Here is a 25,956-nt window from a genome sequence, read left to right as displayed (position 1 = left end):
CAACTAACTGCTTTGCAAGACTCCTCTCTCGAGGTTTAAGCACAGCAAGGTTTCTAGCTTCTACAGCTGATTTAACTGCACCCTGCAAGGCCTCCTTCAAGTCTTGTGCTAGCATGAGAAGGTGTTGCTGAAGGAGAATTTGCTGCACTCTGTATAAGTAGAAATGACTGAAAATTAAAGCAGTCTTTTTGTGACAGATTGCGGGACTTTGACAACTTGCTCTCACCTGCAGCAGACATGCTAAAGCCATAGGAAATACATAGCTGCTGAAATCTGTAGATCTGGGTCATCGCATACCATTCTCTCCTATAAACAAGGTCCCTACCCAAACTTATCATCAGAAGATCCATGGTGCTTATCACTCTCTTCTGCTTATTGAATTACAGCTCAGATGGATTCAGAGATTTAACTCGGCTCAACTCAAAATGTTTTGCTCACAAAAGTTTTTCAATCAGTGCTAACCTTGTATGTCAACCCAGAGTGCTAAGAAGGAACACCTCATGATTTGAATACCTGAGTTTACAATAGCATCTTGGCACTGGGTACTCTTCAGTAGACAGCTGTGAAAGTAATCATTATATTTAAAATGTTGTATTTTGCAAATTAAAAAAATTGATTTAATTTTTATTATATATTTGATTTACAAGAATTATTTGATTATTTCTATGTAATTTAAAGTTTTTTACTGTGAAGAAGTGTTTCACAGTGAAATCCTGAAGCAAAATTCTTTCGAGATTAAGATAAATATAGCAAAGAGAACAGAGTATGAGGGCATATCAAATACAGCAGATGCCGCATATTTTCTTCAATAATATGCACACATTCTTATAACACTCATTGCTTCCAATCAAGACAAATTAATATACATTTTTTATTCCCCACTTTTTCAAATGTAGGTCCAGATGACTGGGCAAACATAAAAGAATTCCAGTCAAGGATTCCTTGGGAAGTCATACTTTAAATTAGAATGCACAGTAGCTGCATTTGCAAAGAATACCTTCAACTATTGCCATAAAAAGTAATTCCAAAAAGCCCTGGTTTTTCACACACTTGAAAGTATGTTTTATGCAAATCTGTGCTGGTAGCCTGTAGTCTGTCTGTCAGTTGAAGGCTTCCTCCTTGCCAGAAAGAGCCAAATATAATCTTAATAGAAAAAAAAATTATATTTAACATTCACAGCACCATTTTTGCTCAGCTACTTCAAAAGCTTTGTATCCTGTTCAATATTGCCATTTTCCATAAACAGCATGCAATTGGGAAAAAATCAATTTCATAGAAATCTTTTAAAGAGTTTTAATTTACTGATGAAAAGATCAATATTTAGTCAAATTTTAGACATATATTGTGTCTCGGCTAATATTCAAAAATCATATCCACCTCTTTCCCACAGACTGAATGGAGGATCTTCCCTTCAATTCTCACACCATCAGTTATCTAATATTTCTAAAGCTAGTTTCACTCCAAAAGATCTTAGCACTCTGCTGAAACAGTCTCCTTTTACAAGAACCCAGCAAATCACAGAATTACAGAGCAGGTCAGAAAGAAGTGTACATACTCTCTAACTGAAATGACAATGAATCTCAGCTCGAGAAAGGAGGGAGAGTCTCTGGTGATTTGTCCTTTGTCAGTGAAATTGTTTCTTTACAAATCCAGGGAGACAAATCAACTTGATTTTCCACAGCTAGCTGTTCAGGGCACAGGCTGCAGGGCTCCCCCTTCGCAATTACAGCTGAAGCACTGTGATGGATCTGGCTGCTCTTCCTTTCCAAGACTAATTTTTGGGGATGGTGGTAGATAATAGGGACAGTAGGCATTCACATAGCTCATTCTCATGTCACAAACATGTGCCGCCTCCTTTTGTTTAGAGGGAAAGTTTAGTTCAGTAAGCAACGCAATATTTTTCACAACAACTGAAAGTCCCCTAAAGATAACATTAATAACAAAACTTATTCTAATGACGATCTACCTGCTCTCTAGAGCAAACTTAAGATGGGTAAATTATTTTTAAGCAGATGGCTTTAAGTAGTTAACAGCAGCTTAATGAGGCAAATGAAAAACAGTTCATGATTTGCTAAACCCTCTCTGCTTTGTGCCTTAATTGTTCAATTGTCATTTCTTGGCAATGAGCAGGAATAAAGAAAGAAGCCAGACATTGTTTTAAAAGCAGCACATCATGCCAGAACTGTTGTTGCAGTGACAACACCTGAGGGTGAGGCTTCCTGTTACCCATGAGCAGATAGGGAGTGAGCTGCTGTCCCTTCTTGACCTCAGGGCACGTCCTCCTGCCCTTCCACTGTGCCCATAAAGGTTATCCATCATTTACTGCACACAGAAGGAAAAGATGCAATAAAATGCTGAGCAGAAGTATGTTTAGTGTGCATGGGCTGCTGTGCTGAAAAGCAGTATGGTGAGATAACATAGCAGCACATAAGCACAAGCAGGTGGAGATGAGGGTCAGCTATACCCATAGTATTTTTAACTCGTGAATTTGTAACTAAAACACTGAATTACTATTTTTAAGTACAGCTAGAAAATGACCCAGGAAAGAATTAGAAATTTGGTAATATGTAAAAGAAACTCAAGTCTTAGAACTGGAGTTGTTAGTTATGGCTCTAAAGTAAAGTAAAACTAACTTAAGCCTGCCTTGTGTTAAACCAAATAGACTGAAAAAACCAAGATGAACCAACTACTGATTAATTTAAATCATTTAATAGTACAGAACTAATTTGCAACAAGATAACAAAGGGGTAAAAAGGGAGGCTGATTTCACGTAAGGGTTACAAACACATAATCTTTGGCAAAGTGCTATTGTAATATGTCAGAGAAGGAGTTAGAGTGGAAAAGATAAGTGACCTGGAGGGAGCAGTGAAGTGATCAAGCTAATATTACTTTTGTCAAGAAATCCACACACTCCATGACCATTGGTTGTTCTGGGTATCAACTGACCTTACACTGCAGGAGCCCTCTTTCTCTGTATTGGAAACTCTTAAGGAACTGTTTTTCTGTTTGCCTTTAGAGTAGCTCTGATTAAATTGCAGTTCAATCTTCATGTAGCTGGGCTTAGTGCCCCTTGGTTGCTCCAAATAGGTGCAAGGTCCCTTTCTAATCCTTTAATCCAGAAAGCTGGGGGCTTGGAAATTGCAGCAGCTGCAATTCACAGTGGAAATTCAACCTAAAGATGCCATAAACCATAGTGGATGGCTTAAAAGTGCAAACACTTGTAGATTAACTGTAGCAGAGGCAGCCCTGATAAAAACAGGTGGAGGTACAATTTCTAGTCAGCTATGAATCATTTATCACTAACGAACATGTTACCAGCATGAGCATTTTTCTAAAAACATGCAGGTTGTCACATAACAGAACTACATTAAAAGAAGTTAAACTTGCAAAGCCAAGCATTCTTTAAGTTAGGAGACAGCTGAATAGACACTGCTTCCTGTTCTACTGCCTGGTGCCACAGAAGATTCTAGGAACAAGAATCCAACTGCTCCTCCCAGCCTGGGGATGTGTGATGGTGCCTGCTCAGTACACACTGTTCTACAGAACGCAGCAGCTCAGCTCTGAATACTCCATATAGAGACAGTAGGTGTATTTTTTAAAGACTTGGAAAAATACAGATGGTTTTCTCCTCAAGCAGTCCTCAAACAAATAATTCCCATAGTATTTTATATCCAAAACATGATGGTTCTTGAGGTTCTTAAAACAAGCTTTAATCTGGGTAGAATCAAATTCCACCTCTAGCTTCACTAAGATATGGCTGAAGCATTTTTCTCAAAGCTTTTTCATAAACCCCAACAAAACAGCTTGAGGCAGACAGAATACTCCAGTTGGAAGAGTTGAAGGTTGGCAGCTACAAGAAACTGAAAACACAATCACTTAATGGAAAGTGTTGAGCAATCTTAACTGTAGGTGCTACCAGTTTCTTTTAAAATAAAACTTAAGCAAAACGGCCTCCTAAAACTGCAGTGATTATCAAACTAAAGATTAACATTCTCAAGCTCGCCCAATTCAAGTGTGTGCAAAGACAACAGAAAGAATTTTAAACAGACCAGCAAGTACAACTAACTGAACTAAAACATAAGCTTAGGTAACTCATGTTGTTAGAACAAAATGCATCTTCAAATTGAATGTAGTTCAAGATTCTGTAATGTCAAACGAGCATCTTTATTTGGTATCTTACAACAGGCTCTCCTTTCGCACTCAGGAATTCACAGCTGGAACAAGTATTTGCCTTTTTGTATTCAAACTTCCCTGAAACTTCAAAACATTCCAGCTATTTATAATTCTGGAGACTGAGCTCACCTCTCAATGACCTAAATTCACAAATCAAAGAGCAATCACAGAATATTTAGTGTTAGAAAGGACCTTAAGACCATCTAATTCTAACCCCCTAGACCATGTCATCGAAGGCTCTGTCCAGCTTGGCCTTGAATAACGCCAGGGATGGAGCATTCACCAATTCTTAGGGCAACCTGTGCCAGTGCCTCACCACCCCCACAGGTGCAAGGAAATTGTGCTAATTGTAAGACTTAGTCCATGTTCTGTGGCTGAGACTGAGCTACCACACCTTACATTTTGACTGCGTTCATTACCATCTCTCTCTGACTTTTGACTATATAGGCCAAAAAGTCCCACAGTGTGGTCTGCAATCAAAAGTTTGCTATGACTTCACATAGATCTCCAAGATGAGACAGTATTCTAGCTTGCTGCTAAAGGTTACTAAAGGTGCTAAAGCACCAGGACAGTCCAGCTTCCAGTGCAACTTCATGATTAAAAGAACCTATCTTCAGTGTCCTCTGAACAAAATGATAGACCCTGTCCCATCAACGTCACCACAACTGAAATAATTCTCATGTGACCACCAGAAGGTAAATCTCCACAAGTAACTCAGAATCTGAAGTCTTACATATTGATGACAGAATGAAAAGAAATGGGCTGTTATGTGTCATCTGAATCTATTAGTGGTTGAGAGACCAATGCCAATATAAACATGTAGGTGCACAGCCTCCAACAAATTATACAGAAGGAATAATATAAAAACGAGTAACTGTAATCAGGCTGTAACACATTTGTAACTGGACTTTGATAGGCTTCCCTTTGATAAGAAATGAGTAAGTCAAGAATGGGTCAGAAATACAGCTTAGGTAGATAGAGATCCAAGTACAAATATTAGTTATTAAAGAAGTAATGAGATTTCACAGGAGCTCAGACTTTAAAAGCTCACAGAGCACATGTCAAAGGACACCAATCATTTTAAGTTGGCTGTCTTCAAAGGCAACAAACTAAACTCTCAAGAATATCAGGCAGTACCCTAAGACTTGGGCTCTGTGCGAGGAGAATAAATGTTAAAGCAATTGCTGGACAGATTTCAAATTCTAGGTATTGACACATTCCCCACCAATCTCATGTTCTGAAAGTACAGTTTGGTGGTGCAGCAAAAGAAAATATTCACCACTTGCCACAGAAATGTGTGCAAGCACTTTCAAAACCCAGTTCTGCCATACCCAAATCCTTTCTTTAGGAAGTTTTTACAGACACAAATCCTTAACTCTTATACATGATTAAGCTTCCAGTAACTCTAGAATCTTTAACATACTAAAAAAAGCTTTTATTTGTTCAGCTTTTGCAGCATCTTGCTCAAAAGACCAGCAAAATGTCTTAACCTTGTAGAGTTAAAAAAGCACATTCTCTGTAACGCACGTCTCTGCTGTACTTCATTAAAACAAAGTTTTAACAGATTAACTTGCTCTTGGCTTCTAATGAATAAACAAATCTGAATGCAGCGTTTTCTTGGAACACAGTTAATTACATTTGTACAAGGTTGTAAAGCAAAAGGGCAAGGGGAATTCCCCAGTAGAGATGACACAGTTTATTTTCTATTCAAAACACATGCACGTTCCTAAGTACAGAACATGACAGAATATTTTGGAGAGAAAAATTAAGGACATCCGCCAAGACAGTGAAGAAAATGAAACAGCAGAAAGCCACCCCCACCTCCTCATTTGCAACTGGTACATGCATGCCCACTGCTGGAAGTCATGCTGTACTTGTGTTTGTTATGTACTCAACTGAAAGCAGATTCAAAGCAAAAACCACCCACCTCAATAACTGCTTGCACCTACCTCCAAACTAACCACCACATAAACCACATAGCTTGAATTCTATAACCGATGTTTCAAACAGAACTTTACTTGCTCTGCCAAATAAATGATGAAGTCAGGTCGGGAACTACCTCTACAACAGACAAATTAATTATTTCAATCCTGCCCCATTTCTATTTAAGAGAAAGAAAATCTTTGCTTATGCCAAAGGGGAAAAACCACCCAAAAATGAAAGCACTAGAAACTATCATCCACAAGTTCAAATTGAAGGTAGTTATCTCAAGAATTCTGTAAAGTACTTGGAAAATACAGGCTTACCTGGCACTATTCCCATTCACTTCCTTCTAGGTTATGGATGTTTTGCCAGAATTTGACTTTAAATTTCACAACTTGATTTTTAGATACTCTTGGCAATGCTAGTCTCTTAAATGTTGTCTAGAGCAAACCATGTAATGGGGGTGGGGAGAAAACGCAAAGTACCCTCATAGATAAAGAACACTAGCAATTTCAGTGGGCAAAGACAGGAATTTTCCAACATTAGCATCTTTCTCACCACCCAGAACTAGACCATCAACCTCATAATTTACACTACAATTATATTTTTATCTGAAATATTTATCTGCAATATTTGCTTAATCTTTTGAAAGACCACTTCATTCTTCAGTCTTCTTCACTTCACCTCATCTCCGGGAGGTAGATGTAAAGAGTGAAAGGGTTTCTTCATTCATTTTAACAATGAAAGTCCCAGTAATAGAAATTTGCATAGCGATTTATTTATCAACCTCTGCAGCACCTTTGGAAGTTTGTATTCAAGAGATCCACTCTTCTATATGTCAGATAAAGCTCCCACTGCCAGGACAGCATTCTTCAGCTCACATGCTGACTGTTCTCAGAATTAGCATTCTCCCATGCAGGGATATGTGGAATGTGAGAGCAAAGATAAAGAATTATTCTGGGCAAGGAGTATTCAGTATAAAAGAAATAATAAATGACAAGGAAGCTGGTAAATTAAACACACAGCCATTAACAAGCAGGTGGTAACAGACAATAACAGACCAGAACTCCTCAGCTACTGATTGATGGGCCATTAAAGCAAATGCTCTGGCACAGACTCAGAGAGCCAATCTGAACTTTGTCACTGATAAGAAGGGGGAAACGATTTTTATGAGCATTATGAGGTATTTCAGGGGCCTTGCAGGACTGTGCAAAATGTATTTATGGAACTGCAGAACAGGGCTGTGGCTTTAGCTAAAACTTACTATGGGGTATTTAGGGCCAAAGGAAGGGAAAGGGAATGATCAAGGTCGATTACGGAAGAATGACCAAAGGAAAAATAGAGAGGAGATGATTTAGAAGTACTTGATCACATGTAAATAGGCTGGGGATTACCACACTTGTCCGCCTGCACCCTTGACCCTTCAGGAGCAGAGTCTGCCTCATCTTCTTTATGTTCTTGCATGTAATTCCACTCACTATCTTAGCAGCAGCTGAAGGAGAGGCCACAGTTACCAGAGCCTGCAGACCTAAGCGCCAGCACCTGGAGAACATGGTATGCAGCAGAGGTCTGGGTGTCAGTAACTGGAGGGACTGGGATTGCGTACTACAAAGTTGGAGCGCCAGCAACTGGAAAACAGGGCCTTAGGCAGGTCACAGGGGCCAACAGGTTAGGGTGGCAGTGGCTGGAGAAAAGACAGTGGGTCAGAGGGCCCTAGGTTTGTGTTCTAACAATTGGAAAGACCCATGTGTGTTTGTTTTCCCAGTGAATTTAATCCAGAGTGCATGTGTGTATATGGAATTCACATCCGCAAACTTGAAGGTGAGCAGGAGGAGACCTGCATCTGAAAAGCCTGATGGTTGCATAGCCCTGGTCCAGGGTTCAAGCACAGGTATGAAATAGATCAAGAGCCTCTGCTAATACTTGAAAGATCTGTGAGTGTGAGTGCACTTGTGAAGGGATTGCAAGTGCATGTATTTATCTGACTGAACATCAGGAGAAGGAGCAAGACCTGGCCACCTCTACTTATGTTTTATGTGAATTGTGGCAGTACTACATGTGGGTGCTACAAAGACAGTGTTGTCAGTGGCAGCCTGCGTGGATAGCCACACTAGTGTCCTCACAGATGTATGTGTGTACCTCTAGGATACATCCTCAGCCTCTCTACTGGCCAACCTGCAAATGGGAACAGCAGCAGCCACATCCATTCGACTGGAATGGAGAGACCTGTACCTCTCTGGACTTTAATAGTTGGGAAGGAGGAATAAGCAGATCCTGGATTGCTCGATGCAGTGGTTTTCTTCACATCTTTAACAAAGTACATTTAGATCAAATTTATTTAAAATTCTCCTTTGAATATTGCCAACTAAATATAGACATGTGGTGCTATGTATTTGATATAATATCATATCACAAATTAAAGTAGATAGGGTGTATTCCACATGGTTTGTCTATTGCATGCAAGAGTTTAAATTAAGCAGTTCAGTTAATTACCTGGTCCAGCCCAAGAGCATTAGCCTAACCCCAGCTGTACAGGCAGGCATAAAAAATGATGAATATTCACCCAGTATGTGCACTTATTTAATGACGGTGACTGAAAATTGGTTTTGCTGATTTTGCTACATGGTGAAAATGGCACCATTTTAACAGAAGTGCAAATCTAATCCAATTCAATTAAATTAACAGAATCTTTCTGTAAAAAGTATTTTAAAATTAAAAGTGCTTGGTTTGGTTTAACTTAAGCACCAAAAGGTGCCAAGGCAGTGTGTGCAACAAGGCAGGCAGAACACATGCATGTATCCCCTTATTTGTCTTCAGAGGACTTGAACATGACTGACAGCATTTAAATTTAGTGCATTAAATACATCACAGGGTTGGTGAGTCCTTGTAAAAGTGCTGACAGAGAGAGTGCCCCTCATTGGGCTTTTAACTTAATCCACTTGCAAATTTGATGAAAAGGTCTTGGTTTTGGTAAGGAGACATGAACAAAGCACTGTAGAATAGACCAACTCTGAATGCTCATCACATCAACATTCAGTGATTGTAATTTCAGTATCTGATGTTACATTCCTAATACCAATGCTCAGCTCATGTACTGTAAATTCACATACCAGCTTTACAGTAACCAGTTTACATGCTCACATATCACTAAAGTGTAACAAACAAAAAATTGATTATTTTTTGTTTATTTACTTGTACATGGAAGCCATACATAGCCTAAAAGCCAGTTAAACTGACAGCTTCCAACCCAGGTAACTCCCAGGTGCAGGTAGTAAGATTTGAAGGCAGTTATTTGAGTTCCACTTCAATAATGTTATTACTTCCAAGAGATGCTGGAACCAGATGAAATGCAAGAATTTATTCTCAGTATTGGAAAACGGAAAGAAGGAATGTCCAATCTACAGACATGTGCAAACACGAGTGGCACATCCTGACTTGGCAATAACATGCAGATTGGCATTTTCTTTGCTATTGCTGTTTTAACTGGTATTCTAGTCTGTTTGCAAATGCAAATTAGATTTAAATTTTCTCAACATATTTCATTAAAAATAAATATTTTTTTTCTTCAATACAAATTCATTTACATCTTTCTGAAATAGATTAATATCACACTATGTGACTTTACTCGTCCCTGCAACTTGTTAAGGACCTGGAAACAATGGTCACATTGTTCTTGATGAACCTGTACTAACTAATTGACTGATAACTAACTTTTCAGGTAAAAGATCTAATCAGAATCAGAAGCATTGACTGGATTAAACAGAACCATGTCATTGTAAGCACCAGCAGAAGGAGCAGAACAATGAACAAACAGAAGAGTCTGCATGTCTCAGGTCACTGTCACCAAACATCATTCCCCAGCAGTGAAACTTCAGAACATGCTGTTTCTATTGTGATCAAAAGGCCTACACTCTGATAAATCAAACCACAGGAGAAATGACTCATCAGCCTTTGCATCCTAACATCAAAAGGATGGTGACATGGCTGCAGCATATCACATACAACACATACAGCAACCCAAACCCAGAACAGATCACATTTAAGAGTACAGTTACATGAGCAAAAGCAGACAAGACATAACAACACGGCCTAATACCTTTGGAGGCTAAAGACAGAAGTATTGTGAGGCACAGAAGGTGAGTAGCTTGACAGAGGACACCTGCAACACCAGAGCGGAGCGGCGGGAGATCAGCGTCCAGGAGCCTCACCTCAGAGCGACAAGAGCCGCTGAGGAGAGAGCCTCAAGTTCCCGCCAGAACTTACCCAGGAGCCGCAGCTCAGCTCACGCGAGAGCTGACTCACTGGGGGCGGAGCCAGGAGGAGCAGCACCTGCCCTGATTGGTTAAAATCCTGCCTAGGGAACGCAGCGACCATGAGTGAGGTGAACAGAGTGGGCGAACAGAGCGAGGCAAACAGAGCGGGTCGAGGCAGTTTGCGCAGCATTTCGTGCGGGCAGGCGAGTGGGATAACCACCTCATCAAGAGGACTCACCTGGAGCGCAGTAGGGGAAGGACTGCTTGTTTGTGTGGAGAGCGTAGATGGATTGATTGACCAGACAGATCATGGTCACAACATGATCAAAACCTGTAGTGAAGAATAATGTGGGTATCCAGACTGAGCCTTCCTGCAGACATGCAGCTGTGCAGGTCTCTGGCTGCAGCGAATGCCTGAGCCCGGCACTTGTATTGGAGGGAGGCAGTGACACTGCTTGTGTTCACTGTGAGCAAATAAATGACCTGCTCAGGCAGGTGGGTGAACTGAGGGAGGAGGTAGAAAGGCTGAGAGCCATCAGAGAATGTGAAAGTGAAATAGATTGGTGGAGGCACAGCCTAAGGCAGGGGCAGAGGGAAGTAGTTGAACAAGGGATGGATCCCCTTCCCTCCTGCCATCAGACAGAAGGAGAGAACTTAAGGGACAATGAGGTATGGAGGGAGGTCCCTCCTCGGAGAGGTAAGCGAAAACCCTCACAATCCCTTCCTCCCTCCCAGTTGCCCTTGAATAACAGGTATGAGGTCTTGGAACTACAGGGCCAGGTAAATGGAGATGGAGGGGTAGATAGATCCAGTGAGTCACCTAGGGCTTGTCACTCACCCCCATGCCTTAGAACTTCCCCAACCAAGAAGAAGAGTAATTGCAGTGGGTGATTCCCTTCTGAGGGGAACAGAAGGGCCCATTTGTCGACCAGATCCATCCCACAGGGAAGTCTGCTGCCTACCTGGGACTCAGATTAGAGATGTTAAAAAGAAACTCTCTGATCTGGTGCAGCCCTCTGACTACTACCCACTGCTGGTTTTTCAGGTTGGCAGTGATGAAATGATTACAAGGAGGGCAAGGGCAATGAAGAGAGACTTCAGGACCCTGGGATGGCTGGTTAAAGGGTCTGGAGCACAAGTGGTGTTTGCCTCCATACCTGTTACAAGCAAGGGTGAAGAGTTAAATAGGAAGAGTCTGCAGATTAACGTATGGCTACGTGACTGGTGCCAAAGGCAGGGTTTTGGGTTTTTCAATCATTTGTCCCAAATGTATTATATTTCAAAATTCACTTAATGAATATGTTTGAGCTCCATCAAACTTCTGCAAAGTTACAGTTCTCACTGTATGTTTATTCTTGGTAACCAAGATTCTTTTCTTCCCCAGAGCTGCTAATTCTGAGCATTATGATGTTGTGATATGCCACATCAGACTACTTCTGACAAAAATAGCAGAAGCAATTGGTTGGGAACAGAAAAAGAGGAATAGAAAAAAAATATTTCAGAACAACAACACAAAATTGTGTTTTCTATAAATAGCAGGTGAATATTTGTATTTGCTCACTTTCTTTTTTTCCTGAATCCATTGTTACACCTAAATTTGTCTGAAGAATTTTTCTCCTCAATCCATGTGTCTGTCTCAAAGGGTGTCACTACTCACCCAAGGATATTAGACACTTTGCAGAGAATTTTGGCTGTAACAATGGGATTAGACAACTCTCTTCAGTCACTGCAGTGGCAGCTGCATTCACTTCCCTCATACAGCAGACTCAAAGTCAGAAGCAAATGCTTAGTTTGCCAGCCAGAACATGGTCTGCTGGGTATTTACAGCCAACCACTGAAATCCCTGAAACCTGTCAATGATGTCAAACAGGACAGAAATAGATAGTGTTGCCTATTTTTTGTAAATGAACTTGAATTCATAAAACAAACAGGAACAAAAGCCTTGAAAAGAAAGATTCTCTTCTATCACACCCACTATGAAAACACTACACTAGTCAATTTTTCTTGGAAGAACCACTTAAGGAAATCATGTTTGTGTGTCTGTCTTTGTGTTTCTCTAACATCGTCAGAATCAGCAACAAAACCCTATTTTGTCCTTTCACTCAAAAGCCTTTTTTTTCTTTACATAAGAGACACACTGATACCAGCAGGATCTATAAGGAAGGTCATCATGCCACATCACATGGCGCCAAGTATAACTATGTAAACGTCAGTCCTTAACACCAAGTGAAGGAGCTCAAACTTCACCACCACAAACATACCTTACTTCTACATTGCCTTACAGTAATCCACTTTGCAGATGGTTTGCAGAACAAAACCAGGAACAAAGACAAAACAAGGAAACTCTTTCCAGTCTCATTTTTTATTACTGAAGATTTTATTGACTGATAGAAGTAAGGGCAGGCATCAGATTTAGTATGAAGCTGCTTTCAGAAAGTATCATGAAAGCCAAGCTGCCTGACTTCAGAGAGAGTGACAGGCAAAAACTGGTTTTGGGAAGTCTGAAGTCTAAGTAATCCTTCTATGCTGCCTGTTCTCAAGCAGTGCTGTTCGTACCCTTACAGAATCAGCTTTCTGTTCTCCAACTCAGCAACATAATAAGAAGTAGAACCTGAATTCAGAGTGAATAAAATAAGAATACTCACGCTGACCCCATCGGCCTGTTCTTGGATTCAAATAATTCGGATAAAGTCCATTAGGACGATCCATTTTTTGAAGTAACTTCCGAATGTGCATGACCTAAATGAAATCAAGAATCATGATCACCACTAGCAACGTTCATCTGCTCTCTGTACACAGTGAAATCTCATATGTTTTCTTTTTTTGGTAGTAAATTTTCTCAGTCTGAACCCATAAGCTTTGAGGGCTCCCTGCAGATTGGTAAGTTTTTGTTTGTAAAGGACTGCTCACATAAGCATGTTTAAAACCTATCATTTTTTAAGTGTTTGCTGAAACAAACAAGAAAACTTGTCATAAATTTCTACTTGAAAAAGATGTTTATTTGGTAACAGAAATACCCTGCATGCAGAAATTTACCTGCAACTAAGAATGCAAATATAATTCAGTGCCGAAAGAACATCCCCTTTAGCACAGTTTATCATGAAACAGTGTAAAAGACACTTGTATGATAAAAAACCTTAACTTGAGACCTACCTTGTTGTAGTATACAGGGTCTCCTGTCAAATAGCTGAGGTGGACAAATTCCATGTGCAGAGTACCAAACTCAGCAAGGATGCTGCTGCCAGCAGAAGCCCAGCCCCAGTTTCTACCTACACCACTGGATTCCAACAAATATACATACAAAAAAGGAGAAAACAACAAAATAATCAGAATTACAGCACTAGTAACAACCATCACAGCACGTTAAACAAGTAACAGCAAAATATTAACCCGTACTTAAGATTACAGGAGTTGTGGTTTGATTGATCTGTTGCTTCACTGAGTGTGTCTTTGTAGAAAAAAGATACCATAACCTCATCACCAAAAACCTCATCACCAAAAAGTCCTGTGATTAAAAGATACAATATTTTTATGTCACAGAAATATAATGTCTTAACACTAGGCCCAACATCAATTGCTTATTTATTGTATATTTTTAAGCACAAGAATCAAAAGCAATTATTAGATGAGTATACTTTCAAAGGTGGCAGCATTTGCTTCCTTGTTCTGTCAAACATCTGCTCTGTTCCCTTTACTTGTGCAAGTTGTGCTTCAAAGTATTAAGACATTCCAGTAGGATGGGAGTGAGTCCTATCTGTATCTACATAAAACAGTATGTTTACTTTAGGCAGAACACTGCAATTTCCTCAGGCTGACATAAATAATCAACAGAAAGCATCATATATCTCGAATCTTTTTCACTGCAAGAGATACCATCTTGGTAAGTCATAACTCCTGAACTATCTCTGGCTTAACTTAACTTGGGAGTTTTCAACACCTTTCAGGATTAGGTCTTTTAATTTTCCTGGAGATGACTTCTACTTTTTCTCATAAAAGATGCTAGTTATCAGTAAGACGACAATCAATTAGGAATGACTTCTTGTTTTTTCAATTACAAATTAGAAAGAGAAAATGTAATGGAAAAATGTTGGTTATGGAGCAGTATTTGTAGCTCTGACCCCACCTTTTTATAATACAGTAACTAGAGAGTAGAGAGACAAAACCATAGCTTGTCTCAGGGTTTTTTTTTGGTACGGGTCTGATAATAAGAGAAAATGAAGTGTTTCATTATGAATGCAAAAAGCTAAAAAAGCCACAAGACATTTCTTAAACAACTATTTCTTTAAGGTCTTGTCTTCTATTGCGCGTGAGCCTCATGATAAATGTTCTCATATATGCCTGCTAGTGTCATTGCCCTCTGGCATGCCAGCCACTGCTATCTTGTCTGATGCTGACTTTATCAAGAGACTGATGCAATAAATGCATAAACAATACCATCAAGCAGGAAATTTCTGCCACTCCAATCTTTTCCCTTCCACCAACAGCAAATCCTACTCCCTGGTCCAGCCTTTCTGACTGTCCTCTGTATGCTTAGCCTTAATGTTTTCCTGATAAGTACCCGTGCATCTAATGCTTGCAGGTTCTTAAACCTCACCATCTGTGTTGCTTGAGCCAGTGAAAAAGATGCCTTTGCTGCCTGAGGAGGATGGCCATTGGGGCCCTTCAATCATACCAGAATCACAGTGCAGTGACTGCTAACCAAAGCAAAAATAAAACCCGAACTTATGCACAGAGGAATTTCAAGCCCTATGAAACTGCAGAAAGAACACAAGACTGAGTAAACTATAATTCTGTGCAGAAAGTACATAAGGAAATTTAACTCAACAATAATTAACTGCACAGAGATCCAATAAATGGCCTCAGAGGTGGAAGTGCAGCACAGGCAAAGCAGAGAAAACCAGGGCAGGGTGGTGAGGCGCTGCACCAACAGAAAGGCAAACCATAGCTCCATGGTCTTTACCCGAGGAATGACAGCAAAGGGAGAATTGTTTCCTGATCTTCAAAAGGCATATAAGGCTAATGCTCTCAAAGTCATCTCAAACCTCAGCACAGCCTAACAAAGCACAACAAATGTCTCTCCTAAAAGGAAAACAATTTAGAACAATTCAATGCTCTCTGCTATTTACCATCATGAGTTGCTTAGGAGTATACACACAATCTAGACATGGATCTCAACTCAGCTACTGTTTTAAGTACGTAAGAAAGATGTTAAAAACGCCTTACATCAAAACCACTGGCATAATCTAAGGGAAATCCCAGGACTGAACAAGCAATACAAATTAACCAAGGCAATTCTCTTCCACAGGGCAATACAAGACCATCTAAGTTCAGTGTCAGTCCCAAACAGCTACCTAAAGAAACCTCTCTTTCTCCACACATCATGGATTTCAGCACACCAGCCTTTAAAGCTCAGCTGAACTGTAAGATGAATGAATATTTGCAGTGTCCCACTGTTTTCTCAAACAGTGTGAGTCTTCTAAAGGTAACATAGAGCTCACACAGTACATAAAACCTAGGAAGTTTAACCATGGCCTGCAAACTATTTTGGTTTTTTTTCTACAGGTTCTTTAAAGAACCAATGATTGAGCTCTAGGGCAACACATGGAATAACACACTGGGTATGTTCCAATGCCGTGTTGAGCTCTTATTTGAGCTCTTATGTTCAGCTCTTATTATGAGGAGGGAAAAAACAACATGGTCACAGTTTGTTGCAGTTAAGGAGACAGGATGCTCTGAACTATTCTAAAGTGCCCAAAATGCCAATTTGTCTTGCAGCATCTTCTACAGTCCCACTACTAAGAAAAACTTACATATGTCATTACTCAGTGTAAGTTAGGAAGGAGAAGAAGAAACATACTTCCTCACAGAAGAAAATTCATTACCTTTTCAGATTCACCATTGCCCATGGTATACCCGTAGGTGTGTTGAAGGCTGGAAGAAGTTTTCCTGCCAGTTGCACTGCTTTGATCTTGAAAACCTAAGATAGTAGGATCAATTGCAAAGAGTTACAAAGCCCGATCTACCTCCAAGAACTAAAAAGACTGAAATCTCCTTGCCCCACCCACCTCTTTGTATTGAAAAGCTTTACATTGTAAAAAATATGGTAAATTACATTTTTTCTCAGTTGTTCATTTTATAAATTTCATTAAGATTTGACTGTGGAAAGAAAACTTGTCATTTTGATTTCTTTCCTTCCATATTCACCAGCAACAGCGCTTAGGTTCCAATTAAAGAAGGATATAAATTCTCCTCCCACCTCCCTCCACCAGTATTAGGAATTTCAAGTGTTTTCTAAAGGAGTCTTTAAACCATACTTTATATTTTGTAGCTAAAAATCAAAAGAAGAGAACACTCCCCTACCCCACACACAAGTATTTTGACTTTTACAAACTTCCAATCTCTTTTTAACAAGAAATATATATATAGTGCAGATAGAGTTTCTATTGTTTTCTGAACATTGTGCAAAACCATAATATACACAGTTCCCTGCAGCTTTTCTTTCATTGGTATTGCAACAAAAAACTATTATAGACTTCATCTTCATCTCAAGTCTGACTACTTATAGAAATGACTGATGGGACGTAATGTCTTTCATTTCTAGTGTTGTTTCTACTCACTTTTGGGCCATGAGTCTGTAATAGCCTCATTCATAGCCTAATATTTACTAGCTAAATGAATAATTGAGATAAAGTTCCTTCTAAGCCTATAGTAAGCACCTTTTTCAAAGAATGCAGTATTTAGTAGATTCCAATGACATAAAACTGGTTTTACCAGCTAGTTGCTAGCATACATTTTCAGTATTCACTCCATTTCTGCAGAAGTATCTTTATTTGGAGATAACATTATTCATCAGTTTGAAGCATTGTATGAACATATAACTAAAAGAGCTGCCATAACACCAAATAATTTATGTAACATAGATATACTATAGAAACATCATCTCTCTGGTGACCAGCAACAGGACACAAGGAAATAGAATGAAGCTGTATCAGAGGAGGTTCAATTGGACATAGGAAAAGGTTCTTCACTTAGAGGGTGGTCACAGCACCAAGCCTGTCAGAGTTCAAGTGTCTGGAAGATGTTCTTAGTGAAATGGTTTAGTTTTAGGTAGTCCGATGAGGAGCAGAGTTGGACACGATGATCCCTATGGGTCTCTTCCAACTTGACATATTCTGTGATTCTATTATTATCAACTACCTGAGCAATATTCTGTAATCAAGAAGAATAAAAACTTTAAGAAGGACTGTAAGAACGGATTTACAAAAGGCTTTGCTGTGTTTATAAAAATGATTTCTCCCTTTTCTAAAGTCTGTGGAGGAAAACAGAAGAGATATTCACCAGAGAAGCAAGCTGAAAAGTTACTGAAAAACAAGTAATCAAGAACATCCTCATATTTCATATGAAGGTGGGAAAAGATCAATATCTTAATATTTGAAGAGATGACTAGTGAGACATGAAATAAACCAGAAAAGAATATTAAAGTTGACATCTAATTGTATTTGATGCAGTGGAGTATGGAGAGATGGAGGTGGATCTGAAAGCAATGAGCCAGGAAAAAGAACTTTTACAGAGGTGCTCTAAATGAATTGTGAGATGGGATATGTCTAAACTGAAAAAGAGAACACCTCAGAATATAGTTTGATAGAACTGTGAAGTAAGAGAGGAAATATGGCTTGAACGATTTTTAGGAAACATACTGACAAAAGACAATCTCTGAGAAAATATGCATAAATTTAGCAGTAAAATCAAGATAATGCATTCACCTTGAACACATGACCAAGTGCCAAGTCAAAATAGGAAGGCATAAGTAAGAAGTGTAATACAGGTAGAGTATATGGTAACTGGGGAGAAAGAAACCCTGAAGAGAACTAAAAGCTCTATCTTGGATGAGTTCTATATAAACTACATGATGGGCATACATAAATACATGTCAAAAATTCATGCTGAGTTTTTAGATTTGCAAGTAGTAGATGGGTCAAGACCAGACAGAACAATCTACAGAGGGTCATCCAAAGGGAGTTCTTCTACAGTTTAGATAAGCTTCAAGACCTAATCCAGAACAGAATGTTGACTTCCAGTTAATGGCCCCTAGTTTGGAAAGACATTTGTTTAGCTTCAGCTTTTGGATCCTGCACCCTCTGGAAGTGCTGCACATTACTGTATTATTTATTAATAAAAGATATTGAAGCATTAGGGTAAGAATATTCAATGGGAAAACATACCTAGAAAATTCATTGCTAGAATAATTATTCTTAATTGGTAACTATCTACTGCTTTCTGGCTTTTAATCAATTTGAAATATGCTATGATATTTGAAGAACAAGTTAGAGCATTAGGAGCAGTTGTTAGTAAGAGTGTATGAAACAAAGTTTGAGTTAATCTAAATGTGTGGGAAACTAGACAAGGTCAGTTAAAGCAAAACAATCAATATTCCGCTTCAGCATGTGAGCAAACCAGAGCATCAGCGGTAACTGCTACTTCAGACAACCATGTTCAGACAACCTGCAAAAACTTGCTGTGCCCTCCTGGCACCTCTGTTTGCTTGAAGACTCTATGTAGCATCTGAAGGTAAAACACTACCTCTCTATACCCCTCCCATACAAGACTGAATGCAAAGAAACACTTAAAAAATTGTCTGAAGACATATCTTTCTATTACTGCTGCATCAGTCCTATCTCACTGCTTTTTCTGGATAACAAAACTACCTAGTGCCTAATCCACTATTAACATACGCAGACTGGAGTGAGAACTGGGAGACAATTGCATATGTTTTTATCAGAGCAAAGTGACCAGAAGAGCGTATCTGGAGAGATGTAAAGAAAAAAACGCAGCCAACAGCAGCGGATGAGATGCCCTTTATGAGACTGCAGAAGTGATGAGAGTGCTCTGCTGAGCTCATTACAGTGACTTCTTTTACTGAGTTTCAGACTTACCATAAGAGCTTTAGTTTTTAAATAACATGGTAGCATCAGGCAAAGAGGTTGCTGAGCACACAGGACAGATTTCTACTCCTTTTCTTTTTTAATAGGTTGAACAGATAGATTCTATTTCAGCCCTATCAGTTTCCTGTTGTCAAGCAATGCATTTCAAGAAATATATAGGCAAGAAGAAGACAGAACAACAAAATGAATGGATGCCTGGAAAACAGATCTCATTAGGAAACAGTAAAAGAATCAGGGTTATTTAGTTCAGAGAAAAGACATTCAAGAGAGGACAAGATAATGATTTTTTGGTATATAAAAGGCTAATACAATGAAAAAAAATGATTTGTTTGTTTTTCTGTAGACATGAAGAATACGAAATAACACCAAAATAAAGCAAGGAAAAGTAAATTAGTTATTAGAAAAATAAAGTTGGTGATAAGGATAACTAATACCAGAGCATGACTCTGCTGCAGAGTCATCCATACAGCTTGTAAAAACACACTGTACAACACATGCAGCTATAAAGACTGATGTGATTTGACTCTGCCAGGGAACAGAAGACTAAGATCTACACAGCTTCCTTACTGCTCTTCCAGCTATACTGTTCTAATGGGTTTATCTGTCAAGATTTTGGTAGCAGGGGGCTACAGGGGGGAATTTCTGGGAGAAACAGATGGAAGGTTCCCTTTTTTCACACAGAGCCAGTGTCAGCTGACTTGACTGGTAATAAATGGAATTGGTTTCCTCAAGTGGAGTTTGTTTTGCCCATGACAGTAACTGGTGAGTGATGGTTCTTGTCCTCATGTTGACAACATACAAGCCTTTTGTTGTATTCTGTTTTCCTGCTGTTTGTCGAACTGAAGAGCGGGAGTCATAAACAGCTTTGGTGTGCACCTGGTGTCCAGCTAGAATCAATCACCACCAGTGAATCAAATGGCTTGTTCCATGCATGTGAGAGGAAAGTGTTTTGTCTCTCTTGGGATCTACTACCTACTCTGTAGACCCACACAGCACCTTTGTAACTGGTGCATAAATCATAGAGACCACCCACCCAGCCCTTTCTTTGCTATGTGCTCCAGAGTACAGGACACTGTAAGAGAGAAGGAACATCACAGAAACTGCTCTCCAAGAAGTGCTGTTCCTGCAGGCTAAACCCGTCTGTTTTCAAATGTGCATTCCCACTTACATTAATGACAGAATTTAGCATATGGAGGTAACAGATCAGAGTTTTCTTAAAGTAAAGACCCTCTAACATCTCTAGTTTGGAGATGCAAACCTACTGTTCTAGGGTAAACATGTGTACTAATCCCAGGGGACCTGTTCTGTCCAGTCTCAACATACAGACATTGGTTTCAAAAGTGTTTCAGAAGCCACCACAGACTTGGAGAAGTATTTCCATTTCACACACCAAAATCTAATACACTAAATCTGTCAGTTTACATGGTCTTTGGTAGGCTAATGCTTCTTTCTCCAAATGCTGTAAAGCAATGGAAGAATTTTTCGCACATCAAATACAAATCAAGCTGTTTACAGGTAAAATGGAAGAGAGCGAAAATTACCAGAAAAAGCAAATCCTGAATCTTAAATTGAGTGAATCCTTCATTCAGATGAAACCATCAATCAGTATCTACAGCAGACCAGTTGTGAGGGCCTGAATCATTTTTTTCCATTAAATTGATTCTGCCACCCACCCCACAGTATGAAAGCTTTGTTTTGAGTCTATTAATCCAAGTAAGGCAAAAACATTCAGCAGAAAAGGCTTTAAAGATTAAGATGAGTCTTCAAAAGCCTTACTGATGTAACCAGTGACTACTAAGATGTGTGGCTGCATCTCTGAGACAAGATTATGCTTAATACTGCTGTTAGGTGTTCCCTTCCTGCACTGTGAATGGCAAACAGCCTTGACTGGCCTCTGTTTCTGGCTCTAAGTGGGGATTATAGACGCTCTATACAAATAATTAATCTCTTTCATTTATGTCCATAGATCAGTGTAATAAATGCCAGACTTCTGCTTAATCTGAGTTATTAACTAGTGAGTATGCGTGGTTATGCAATGTGGCTGGTTCTGTAAGTCTGGTAACTTTTGATCCTCAAAGAACCATTGAACAAAACACACATACTGCACAAGTTCACAAACACTGCTGTATTTTACAGTGTTCCCAGGGCATTCCCTACGACAAGCAGGGACCACCCTGCTACCATGAAATGAAGAAATTACTCCCTCTTTATATATTTGCTTCTAATAAATTTAATGGACTTAATTACAAAGGCATCTTTTGTGAGATAAAGGAGATGCAATTTAGATTCTGGTAACATTTCAGCCATCATAGTATGACTTGAGAGTGGGAGAGCACTTTGGATAATTTTTTATAGATGTTTGTGAATGATGATTGAAGAGTTAGTCCCAAGAATGTAAATCCATGTTCCTGTGAGATTTAGTAAGGCAGCTACAAACTACACCACCTATAGTGCCAAAACAATGTAGAATTACATAAATACAACAGCATCTCTTCGGCATTGTAGGTCTCTTGAGTCATAGCAGATGTTCAAGGAAGGAATATTTGCAGATATTGTAAAGACAATGTCATAGCTAAAGTACTTTTTCTGTCTTTGGTGAGCTATAATGACTACCAAAGTACTTGATGAAGAATACTTAGCATTTCTAAAACACTGAAAATCTTTAAACAAGAGAAGACAGATCCTGAAAAAGGATGCTCTGGGAATTTAGATTCATGACAGAAAAAAAGTAATATGAAAATTAAACATCAAACTCCATCTCATCAGTCTAAGATTAGAGCTAATAAAAAAGAGGAATCAACTTGAATCTGGACTATGATGTCAACTTAAAATGGCTGTGGTGTCAACTTGCTCTGCTTTCTTTACTTCCTCCCTTCAGATATCTGTACATATTGGCAAGGTCTCTCCCAAGCCTTTTCTCCTTCAGGCTGAAGACTCCCAGCTCTCTCAGCTTTTCCTCAGATGAGAGATACTCCAGTCCTTTAACCATCTTTCTGGCTCTTCACTGGACTCTCTCAAGTATGTTGATGTCTCTCTTCTACTGGGGAGCTAAGAACTGGATACAGCACTCCAGGTGGGTCTGCACCAGCACTGAATAAAAGCAAACGATCACCTCCCTTGACCTGCTGGAAACACTCCTAATGCAGCTCAGGATATTCACTCTCTTTGCAGCAAGGACACGTTGCTGGCTCACGGTCAACTTGGTTTGCGAAGCTGCTTTGCAGATAGTTAACCTCCAGCATATATTTGTGATGGGGTTGTTCCTCCCCAGATGCAGGAATTTGCAATTGACTTCATTGAAGTGCATAAGGTTCCTGTCAGCCCATTTCTCCAGCCTGCTGAGATTCCTCTGAGTGGGTCCCAGTTTGTTGTCATCAGCAAACTTGCCAAGGGTGCACTCTGCCTCATTAATGAAGATACTGAACAGGACTGGACCCAGCATTGATACCTGAGGTACACCAGTAGTTACTGGACTCCACATATATTTTGTATCACTCATCATTACCCTCTGGGCTTGGCTATTCAGCCAATTTTCAATCCACCTCACCATCAGCTCACCCAACCCACGCTCTACCAGCTTCATTTTGAGGATCTCATGGAAGACAGTGCTGAAAGCCTTACTGAAGTCTAAGGAGACAATATCCACTGCCCTCTCTTCATCTCCCAGGCCATTCATCATAGTTTATCAGGGTTGGCTGAGCATGACTTCTCCTTTGGGAATCCATGGTAGCTCCTACTTCTCACTCATAGTCCAGGGAACAGAACAGTCTTCCTAGAGTAGTTGTTATATCACCTTCCCAGAGACTGAAGTAAGCCTGACTGGCCTGTAGTTCCCTGGGTCCTCCTTCTTGCCCTTTTTGAAAGTAGGAGTGATCTAAGGGTGATGCCATTCATCTTGTGTATTAGCTTTGGTACCCAATGACACCAATTTAAACTTTAGCCTTTTAATGTACAGTTCTGTAAGGCATGCAACTGCAGAAGATGTAGACAGGCAGACAGAAAGAAACTGAGCTTGATGCCTTAATTCTAACAGTTTCCAAAGTTTTAAACACTGCCAAATTTACCCTGATGGAAGTACAGGACCAGTTACTTCTATTCATGCAACTGTTGCTGTAGAGTCCTCCTGTGCTAGGAGAATTCTGGTCAAGGACAACAGGATAAAGCAGATATTACTTCATACATCAATACTACATAGCTTGCTGATTTACTTGTTTCACAAGATAATAAAACGCTTCATGAAATGTTCTTTCAAAATAAAAAAAGAAATAACACAAAAAAATAAAATCAGAAAGTCAACATTTAAACACTGATGAACATTTATGACTGCCTCCTCCTGTACCTATTCTGATCCAGACCTCTTTTCACTTTAAAGGCTTCTAAAGTCAAACCAGGTATTTTTTTCCACTAGAAGAAAAATAACATTGTGAAGGGTTTTTCTGAAACTCCTTTAGTTTTCAAAACATGCAGACTAGGCTGATAGCCTCTTTAGCCAGTGAGACACAATCAGATTTCTACAAAGAGAATCATGCTGGGTACCTCCCTGAAAGATCTGCTTTGAATGACAATTTGAACAAATGGTAGGAAGGCAAGAAAGGCTGTTCAGTTTCAGATGATGCATGAAATTAGGTGATATAACAGTTACTTCCGATCTAAAAATAATGGCTACGCAAATCCTGCTGTCTGTTAGTATGTCTGTCTGAAATTCAGAGACTCAACTTGTAAAATAGATTTAATGCCATGTATCAGAATTATCCTGACTTCAAAGAAAAAGACTGCAACATTCTCCTTCTGAAACAAAAAGCTCAGTAAAGCCCACACAACTGTACAGGTCCATTAATACACACATGCTGCCAGGTCTCCTCTTTCCTAGAGACTCTAGACTTCTAAGATGAAAACAAAGGTCACCTTCTTAGTATGAGGACACCTCACACTAGACCATGTCACCCAAGGCTCTGTCCAGCCTGGCCTTGAACACTGCCAGGGATGGAGCATTCACCACTTCTTTAGTCAACCTCTGCCAGTGCCTCAGCACCCTCACAGTAAAGAACTTCTTCCTTATATCTAACCTGAACTTCCCATTTCAGTTTGTACCCTTCACCCCTTGTCCTATCACTACAGACCCTGATGAAGAGTTCCTGTCCAGCATCCTTGTAGGCCCCCTTTAGATCCTGGAAGCTGCTCCAAGGTCTCCCTGCAGCTTCTGTTCTTCAGGCTAACCAGCCCCAGCTTTCTCAGCCCGTCTTCATACTGGAGGTGCTCCAGCCCCTCATCATCCTCTTGGCCTCTTCTGGGCTTGCTTGAATACTTGAACTGCATCAGTTACATGCAGATAAGACAGATTACCTTGTTGGATACAGCCTTTCCTATTTATATTCTACAAATTAGCAAATATATGTTCAAATGCTGCTTCTTAGATATAAGATAATAAATACTATGGTGGCTTTCTACCACCAGCAGAGAAAGAATTGCAAACAGAATTCTTAAGTGATGTTATCTCTATCTTTTACTTAAAGTTTTCCCAAGCTGCTTTCTTGGACAACAGACATGAAGAATTTAGTTACTGTTGACTGAAACATCTTAGGATCCAATGAAATATTCATTGTTTTCACACTATTGATTATTTTTTTAAATCCACATGAGAAAGTTTGAGCATGTATTAACTAATCAGAAATATTCAGATTTTTTGCTCTAGAAGACCTAACCATACAAACCTGGCATACACTGACCACCCAGCTAATCATATTTTAACTCCCTGGCACTGCCTATTAACATCTCAATTAAACCGTACCATTTTGTTTACCTCAATAGCTGTGTCAGCTTCGTTGGCATGGGTTTCATGCAAATGAATAGAAAAGTTATACATTCTCCATTTTCAGAGGGACTTCAAATCTGAGGCACTTTACACCAGTCAGTCAACACCACAGATCCCTTAAAATTCAGAATAAATATAATGAAAAACTGGCATATAAATGCCTCCTTGAGCTGATCATTCCAGGAAGAGATATATTACACTGGTTTCCCTCCTGCCTAACTAAGCCAAAACCCATGGCATTCTCGAGTTTATTTGCTCTTCTATTATTATTACTATTATTAGAAAGTTGCATCCAGCCTAGGGAATTTTTATGCTTCCTCTTTCCTGCTTTTCATATCTCTAACTTTTTCACTGTAAGTTTACTCACACAAGCAGTATTAACCTGCCAGATTAGTTACATTTGTAAGTAAATTGTTTCAGGACTAGAAGCAACAATCTTGATTTTGCACAACATACTAATCTTAATCAACCTTTAAGATCAAGTCCCCCCATTACCCCAGGACTGCCAGGACCACCACTGAACCATCACTCATGCCTAAACACGCTCTAAGGGTGGAAGAGAGCTTTTAAGAGAGACTCATTTCAGACAATTTCTTCTTGTTGTGGGAGCTGTCGTAGCACAGGAAACCAAGATGTGAGAGCACAGACAATATCTGGCATCTGGTTTACATGTTTTCCCTCTAGTTGCTGGCAGCAAGAAAGATTGATTTAAAGAGTGTGGAAAGAAGGAATACAAAAAGAAAGGAGAGAAAAATGAATCTGAATGGCCATCAGGAAAACAAACAAAAGCACCATCAAGGGACAGAATATCAGTATGGAGCTTTGCCAGCAAGGAAACAGAAGCAGTAAAAAT

The 25,956-nt window shown here is 39.5% G+C and overlaps 1 protein-coding gene across 1 annotated transcript in view; it reads right to left on the bottom strand.

Moving 5' to 3' along the window:
- MAN1A2 (mannosidase alpha class 1A member 2) overlaps positions 1-25,956 on the bottom strand; it is a 128,110-nt gene that overhangs the window by 29,151 nt on the left and 73,003 nt on the right. The window contains exons 6-8 of the mRNA XM_005146631.3: positions 16,232-16,326; positions 13,503-13,626; positions 12,995-13,088 (exon numbers count right to left, since the gene is read on the bottom strand). Coding sequence (XP_005146688.2) covers positions 12,995-13,088; positions 13,503-13,626; positions 16,232-16,326 — 313 coding nt within the window. The remainder of the gene's footprint in view (positions 1-12,994; positions 13,089-13,502; positions 13,627-16,231; positions 16,327-25,956) is intronic.

Source organism: Melopsittacus undulatus, chromosome 2, assembly GCF_012275295.1.
Source record: "Melopsittacus undulatus isolate bMelUnd1 chromosome 2, bMelUnd1.mat.Z, whole genome shotgun sequence".
In the NCBI taxonomy this organism is placed as follows: Eukaryota; Metazoa; Chordata; class Aves; order Psittaciformes; family Psittaculidae; genus Melopsittacus; species Melopsittacus undulatus.
The sequence above is the reverse complement of the archived record's forward strand: the minus strand, read 5'-3'. Positions and strand labels throughout refer to the sequence as shown.